Source organism: Peromyscus maniculatus, chromosome 6 (genome assembly GCF_049852395.1).
Source record: "Peromyscus maniculatus bairdii isolate BWxNUB_F1_BW_parent chromosome 6, HU_Pman_BW_mat_3.1, whole genome shotgun sequence".
NCBI classification, from domain to species: domain Eukaryota; kingdom Metazoa; phylum Chordata; class Mammalia; order Rodentia; family Cricetidae; genus Peromyscus; species Peromyscus maniculatus.
This window is the reverse complement of record NC_134857.1, coordinates 87,261,870-87,269,411: the sequence shown is the minus strand read 5'-3', so window position 1 is coordinate 87,269,411 and position 7,542 is coordinate 87,261,870. Positions and strand designations below refer to the sequence as shown.

The window sequence follows — 7,542 nt, the reverse complement described above, 5'->3', positions numbered from 1 at the left end:
CATGCTCTCTCTGAGATTTCACAAACCTCCTCCGAATTTTCTCTGTTGTGCTTTCTTTTAGATATTCCCTCTTGTCTATAACTCACCAGATTACCAGACTACACCCAGGAAGAGTGTGTAATAAGCATCTCTCCCTCCATATTTATGTTCTCCTCTTTCATATGTGTCTGGTCCTGATGAAGTGAAGATACCAAGTAAGGGGAAAGGAAAGAATAAAACCATGGTTCTTATTTTAAATTACTTTTTTGTATGTGAGTTAAAGAAGTCCAACTCTCTTCTTCAGTCCACTCTCTCCCATTCAGGTACCACAGAGCAGAGAGTAGATAGAGTGGAGAATAAAAACCATTCTGTTCATGTTTTTGTGTAAACTAGAACTAGCTATATTTTGTGTGTTTTCATTATATGTTCTCCTTTACAGAAGCCAAAGTATGATGACCTTATCCTGGGAAAATCAAACGATGATAGTGGAGTTTGTTCTTCAAGGATTCTCTTCCATCTTACAGCTAAATATTTCCCTCTTTATAGTGTTTTTCATCTTCTACATCCTAACTGTTTCTGGAAACATCCTCATTGTCCTCCTAGTTCTGTACAACCATACTTTGCATACTCCCATGTACTTTTTTCTAGTGAACCTGTCCTTTCTGGAGGTCTGCTACACCTCCAACATTGTCCCCAAGATGTTGCTGATTATCATAGCTGACCAGAAGACTATCTCAGTGGTTGGCTGCTTGGCACAATTCTACTTCTTTGGATCCCTTGCTGCAACAGAGTGCCTCTTGCTTGCAGTAATGTCCTATGACCGCTACCTTGCCATCTGCCAGCCTCTCAGATATCCCATCCTGATGACTGGCTCTCTCTGCCTAAGGCTGGCTACTGGATCTTGGTTCTGCTGCTTCCTCCTCACAGCCATCACCATGGTCCTGCTGTGTAGACAAACCTTTTGTGGCCCTAATGAAATTGACCACTTCTTTTGTGACTTTACCCCTCTGATCCATCTCTCCTGCATGGACACTTCATTGACTGAGACCATTGCCTTTGCCACGTCTTCCGCAGTCACTCTGGTCCCATTTCTCCTCATCACAGTTTCTTACTCATGCATCCTCATTGCCATCCTAAGAATCCCATCTGGCACTGGCAGGAGGAAGGCTTTCTCCACCTGTTCATCCCATCTCACTGTCGTCACAGTATTTTATGGAACACTGATTGCCACATATCTTGTGCCCTCTGCCAACTCCTCCCAATACTTGCGTAAAGGGTTCTCTCTGCTCTATACTATCCTGACACCTATGTTTAATCCCATTATCTATAGCCTGAGAAACAGAGACATCCATGAAGCTTTGAAGAAATGCTTGAGTAAGAAGCCAGGCTTTCTCATATGACATGAAAAAGAAAAGAGCTATGACAGTGGCCTCTGAAAATGGCTATGGACACTGATGATTTCTGACAGCTTCAGATGGATTAGTATCCCATGTCATGGTCTAAGAAGGTCATATTCTGTCCTGCCATCTCCAGGCATCATGGATTCTTGTAAAATAAAGGCCAATAATCAATATGAAGTGATAAGAATTTTAACTAATTTATGCAAATATTCACTGAAAGTCAATTATGCTCAAGGTACTTTGCTAAACAAAACATATGATAAAACAGATGAAAAAATCACTGAGGCATTCTTTTCTCTCATCAAACTCACAGTTTAGTAAGAAGAAAATCATCAGTCAAATACTCAATATAACACCATGAATATAAATACAAAATTATACTGATGATTCAAAGTAATAAGATGACCAGTACATATCTATCAGAATGGCCCAAACATAGAACACTGACAGCACCAAATGAAAAACATCTCATTGCTCGTAGACACACAACATTCTCAGCCACTTTGAAAGATAGTCTTGCAGTTTTTTACAAAACTGAACATGCTTTTTCAATATTATTGAGCAATTACACCCTTTGTTCAAATTCAATGAAAACTTATTCCTATAAAAGAAAAATGCACACAGATTTTTTATAGCTGAATTATTTATAGCTGCCAAAAATTGGAAGCAACCAAGATGTCATTCAGTATATGATTGGGTAAGTCCAGAAAATAGAAGGCTATTTAGTTCTATAAAAAGGAGTTGAATCACTGAACAATGAAAAAATACAGAGAAAGCACAAAGAAATACCACTAATGCTACTGAAAAAGCTACATTATCCATGTTTCCAACTATACAATATTCTTGAAAGGACAAAACCATAGCAACAGTAAAAGAAGCAGTAGTTGCCAAGCATTGGGAGCCAGGAAGCATGGATAAGTAGACTATAAAACAATTACAAGAGAGTGAAACTATGTGATTCTGTTAAGGTAGCTATGTGTCATTACATGTTTGAAATTCAGAGAATGTACAATATCTACAGTGAGCCACAATTGGTCATTTGGTGATGATGATGTTTCCTGGCATAACAATTGGACCCCATTAGATATGAGATTTGTGTATTGAAAAGGCTAAATGTGTAGGAATAGAGGATATGTGAGAACTTGCTATACTTTCTGTTTTGCTGTGAACCTAAAATCTCCATAAAAATAAATCTAAGATGTTATTTGCATGTCAGGAGTGCAGAGCTTTTGTGTCGTTCTCTGAAATATATTTGGCCTATGGGAAAAATATTTTTCCTTTCATTTTTCTTTATTAAGAAATTTTCTACTCACTCCACATACTATCCACAGATCCCCCTCCTCCCACCCCCAGCCCTCTTTCACAAGCGACCCCGCATCCCCACATCCCTCAAATCGAGGTTTCCCATGGGGAGTTAGCAGAGTCCAGCACACTGAGCCTTGGCAGGTCCAAGCCCCTTCCCACTGCACCAAGGCTATGCAAGGTGTCATACCGCAGGCACCAGGTTCCACATGCCTGCCCATAGACCAGGGACATATCCTGATCACCCTGCCTGGGTGCCCCCAAAATAGTTCAAGCCAAACAACCATCTTCCTTATCCAGAGGGCCTAGTCCAGTCCCATGGGGGATCTACAGCCACCAGTCCACAGTTCATGGGGTTCCACTTGTGTGACCAGTCATCTGGTCATCTTTGCACGTCCTCCCATCATGATCTTGATGTCCCTCGCCTGCAGTATCTCTCCTCTCTCATCAATTGGATTCCTGGAGCTCAACCTGGTGCCTGGCCATGGATCTCTGTATCTGCCTCCATCAGTCACTGGATAAAGACTCTATGATGACAGCTAGGTTATTTGCTAGGCTGGTCACTAGAATAGACCAGTCCAGGCACCCTCTGGACCACTGCCAGCAGACCAAGGTGGGGTCAACCTTGTGGATTCCTGAGAGACTCCCCAGCATGCTGCCTCTTCCTATTTCCATGATGTCCTCATCTATCATGGTATCTTCCTCCCTGCCCTCCCACTCTGTCCCTGTTCCAGCTCGACCCTCCCATTTCCCTATGTTCTCATCCTCTGCTCCTTTCTCTGCCACACCCCCACACCCAGTCCACCCATGTAGATCTCATCCACTTCTCCTTCACAGGGTCATCCATGTGTCCCTCCTAGGGTCTTTGCCTGTTAGCTAGCCTCTCTGGAGCTGTGAGTTGCAGTCTGGCCATCTGTTCTCTCACATTTAGAATCCACTTATGAGTGAGTGCATACTATGTTTGTCCTTCTGAGTCTGGGTTACCTCACTCAAGATGATATTTTCTAGTTCCATCCATTTGTCTGCAAATTTCATGATATCATTGTTTTTTACTACTGAGTAGTACTCCATTGTGTATATGTGCCATATTTTCTTTATCCATTCTTCAGTTGAGGGGCATCTAGGTTGTTTCCAGTTTCTTGCTATTATGAATAATGCTGATATGAACATATTTGAGCATGTGTCCTTGTGGTAAGATTGAGAATTCCTTGGGTATATGCCCAAGAGTGGTATAACTGGGTCTTGAGGAAGACTGATTCCCAATTTTCTGAGAAACTGCCATACTGATTTCCAGAGTGGTTGTACAAGTTTACATTCCCACCAACAGTGGAGGAATGTTCCCCTTGTTCCACATCCTCTCCAACATAAGCTGTCTTCAGTGTTTTTGATCTTAGGCATTCTGACAGGTGTAAGATGGTATCTCAGAGTTGTTTTGATTTGCATTTCCCTGATGACTAAGGATGTTGAGCAATTCCTTAAATGTCTTTCAGCCATTTGAGATTCTTCTGTTGAGAATTCTCTGTTAAGCTCTGTAACCCATTTTTTAAAATTGGATTGTTCAGTATTTTGATGTCTAGCTTTTTGAGTTCTTTATATATTTTGGAGATCAGCCCTCTGTCAGATATAGGGTTAGTGAAGATCTTTACCCATTCTGTAGGCTGCCATTTGGTCTTATTGACTGTGTCCTTTGCTCTACAAAAGCTTCTCAGTTTCAGGAGGTCCCATTTATTAATTGTCACTCTCAGTGTCTGTGCTACTGGTGTTATATTTAGGAAGTGGTCTCCTGTGCCAATGCGTTCAAGACTACTTCCTACTTTCTCTTCTATCAAGTTCAGTGTAACTGGATTTATGTTGAGGTCTTTGATCCACTTGGACTTAAGTTTTGTGCATGGCAACAGATATGGATCTATTTGCAATCTTCTGCATGTTGACATCCAGTTATGCCAGCACCATTTGTTGAAGATGCTCTCTTTTTTTTCATGGTACAGTTTTGGCTTCATTGTCAAAATCATATGTTCATAGGTGTGTGGATTAATGTCAGGGTCTTCAATTTGATTCCATTGGTCCACATGTCAGTTTTTATGCCAGTACCAAGCTGTTTTTATTACTATAGCTCTATAGTAGACCTTGAGGTCAGGGATCGTGATGCCTCCAGAGGTTGCTTTATTATACAGGATTGTTTTAGCTATCCTAGGTTTTTTGTTTTTCCATATAAAGTTAAGTATTGTTCTTTCCAAGTCTGTGAAGAATTGTGTTGGGATTTTGATGGGGATTGCATTGAATCTGTAGATTGCTTTTGGTAAGATTGCCATTTTTACTATGATTCTACCTATCCATGCACATGGGAGATCTTTCCATTTTCTGATATCTTCTTTGATTTCTTTCTTCAGAGACTTAAAGTTCTTATCATACAGGTCTTTTACTTGCTTAGTTAGAGTTACCCCAAGGTATTTTATATTATTTGTGGCTATTGTAAAGGGTTATGTTTCTCTGATTTTTTTTCTCAGCTCATTTTTCATTTGTATATAGGAGGGCTACTGATTTTTTTGAGTTAATCTTGTATCCTGCCACCTTACTGAAGGAGTTTATCAGCTGTAGGAGTTCTCTGGTAGAGTTTCTGGGGTCACTTATGTATACTATCATATCGTCTGCAAATAGTGAAAGTTTGACTTCTTCTTTTCCAATTTGTATCCCCTTGATCTCCTTATGTTGTCTTATTGCTCTAGCTAGAACTTTAAGTACTATACTGAATAAGTATGGTGAGAGTGGACAGCCTTGCCTTGTTCCTGATTTTAGTGGAATCGCTTTGAGTTTCTCTCCATTTAATTTGATGTTGACTGTCAGCTTTCTGTAAATTGCCTTTATTATGTTTAGATATGTTCCTTGTATTCCTGATCTCTCTAGAACTTTTATCACGAAGGGGTGTTGGATTTTGTCAAAGGCTTCTTCAGCATCCAATGAGATGATCATGTAGTTTTTTCTTTGAGTTTGTTTATATGGTGTATTACATTGACAGATTTTTATATGTTGAACCATCTTTGCATCCCTGGGATCAAGCCTACTTGGTCATGGTGGATAATTTTTTTGATGTGTTCCTGAATTTGGTTAGCCAGTATTTTATTGAGTATTTTTGCATCAATGTTCATGAGGGAGTTTGGTCTATAATTCTCTTTCTTTGTTGCATCTTTGTGTGGTTTGGGTATCAGGGTAACTGTAGTCTCATAAATAGAATTTGGTAATGTTCCTTCTGCTTCTATGATGTATAACAATTTGAAGAGTATTGGTATTAGCTCTTCTTTGAAAAGCTGGTAGAATTCTGTGCTGAAACCATCTGGTCCTGGGCTTTTTTTTTTTTTTTTTTGGTTGGGAGAGTTTTTAATGACCATTTCTATTTCCTTAGGGGTTATTGGTCTATTTAAATAGTTTATCTTGTCTTGATTTAATTTTGGTATGTAGTACCTATCCAGAAAATCATCCATTTCTTTCAGATTTTCTAGTTTTGAGAAGTACAGGTTTTTGAAGTATGAACTGATGATTTCTGGATTTCTTCATTGTCTGTTGTTATGTCCCCCTTTTCATTTCTGATTTTGTTAATTTGGAGGCTGTCTCTCTGCTTTTAGGTTAATTTGGATAAGGGCTTATCTATCTTGTTTATTTTCTCAAAGTACAAACTCTTTGTTTCATCAATTCTTTATATTATTCTCTTTGTTTCTATTTTATTGATTTCAGCCCTCAATTTGATTATTTCCTGGCTTCTGTTTCTCCTGGTGTGTTTGCTTCTTCTTGTTCTAGAGTTTTCAGTTGTGTGTTAAGTTACTAGTGTCAGATTTCTCCAACTTCTTTATGTGGGCATTTAGAGGTATGAATTTTCCTCTTAGCACTGTTTTCATGGTGTCCCATAAGTTTGGGTATGTTGTACATTCGTTTTCATTGAATTCTAGGAAATCTTTAATTTCTTTCTTTCTTCCTTGACCCATTGGTGATTCAATTGGGTATTATTCAGTTTCCATGAGATTGTAGGTTTTCTGTAATTTTTGTTGTTGATGAAATCTAACTTTAAGCCATGATGGTCTAATAAGACACAGGAGGTTATTTCAATTTTTTTGTATCTGTTGAGATTTGCTTTGTGACCAAGCATGTGGTCAGTTTTGGAGAAGGTTCTATGGGGTGCTGAAAAGAAGGTATATTCTTTTGTGTTAGGGTGGAATATTATGTATATATCTATTAAGTCTATTTGAGTCATAATGTCTGTTAGTTCCCTTATTTCTCTGTTAAGTTTCTATCTGGCAGACCTGTCTATTGGTGAGAGTGGGGTGTTGAAGTCTCCCACTACTAGTGTATGAGGTTTGATGTGAGATTTAAGCTTTAGTAATGTTTCTTTTACAAATGTCGGTGCCCTTGTATTTAGGGCATAAATATTCATAATTGAGACTCCATCTTGTCGGATTTTCCCTGTGATAAATATGTAGTGTCCTTCCTGGTCTCTTTCAGTTGATTTTAGTTTGAAGTCTATTTTATTAGATATTAGGATAGCTACACCAGCTTGCTTCTTTTTTTTTTTTTTTGGTTTTTCGAGACAGGGTTTCTCTGTGTAGCTTTGCGCCTTTCCTGGAACTCACTTGGTAGCCCAGGCTGGCCTCGAACTCACAGAGATCCGCCTGGCTCTGCCTCCCGAGTGCTGGGATTAAAGGCGTGCGCCACCACCTCCCGGCACCAGCTTGCTTCTTAAATCCATTTGATTGGAAAATCTTTTTCCAGCCTTTTATTCCGAGGTGGTGTCTGTCTTTGAAGTTGAGGTGTGTTTCTTGTATGTAGCAAATGGATGGATCTTGTTTTCATATCTATTCTGTTAGCCTGTATC

At 39.3% G+C, this 7,542-nt stretch overlaps 1 protein-coding gene across 1 annotated transcript; it reads left to right on the top strand.

The window, feature by feature from the left end:
* Positions 1–428: 428 nt before the first annotated feature.
* LOC102912571 (olfactory receptor 11A1-like) lies at positions 429–1,379 on the top strand. The gene has a single exon (XM_006979516.3). It carries the CDS (start codon positions 429–431, stop codon positions 1,377–1,379), a length of 951 nt encoding a protein of 316 aa, XP_006979578.3.
* The last annotated feature ends 6,163 nt before the right edge of the window (positions 1,380–7,542 follow it).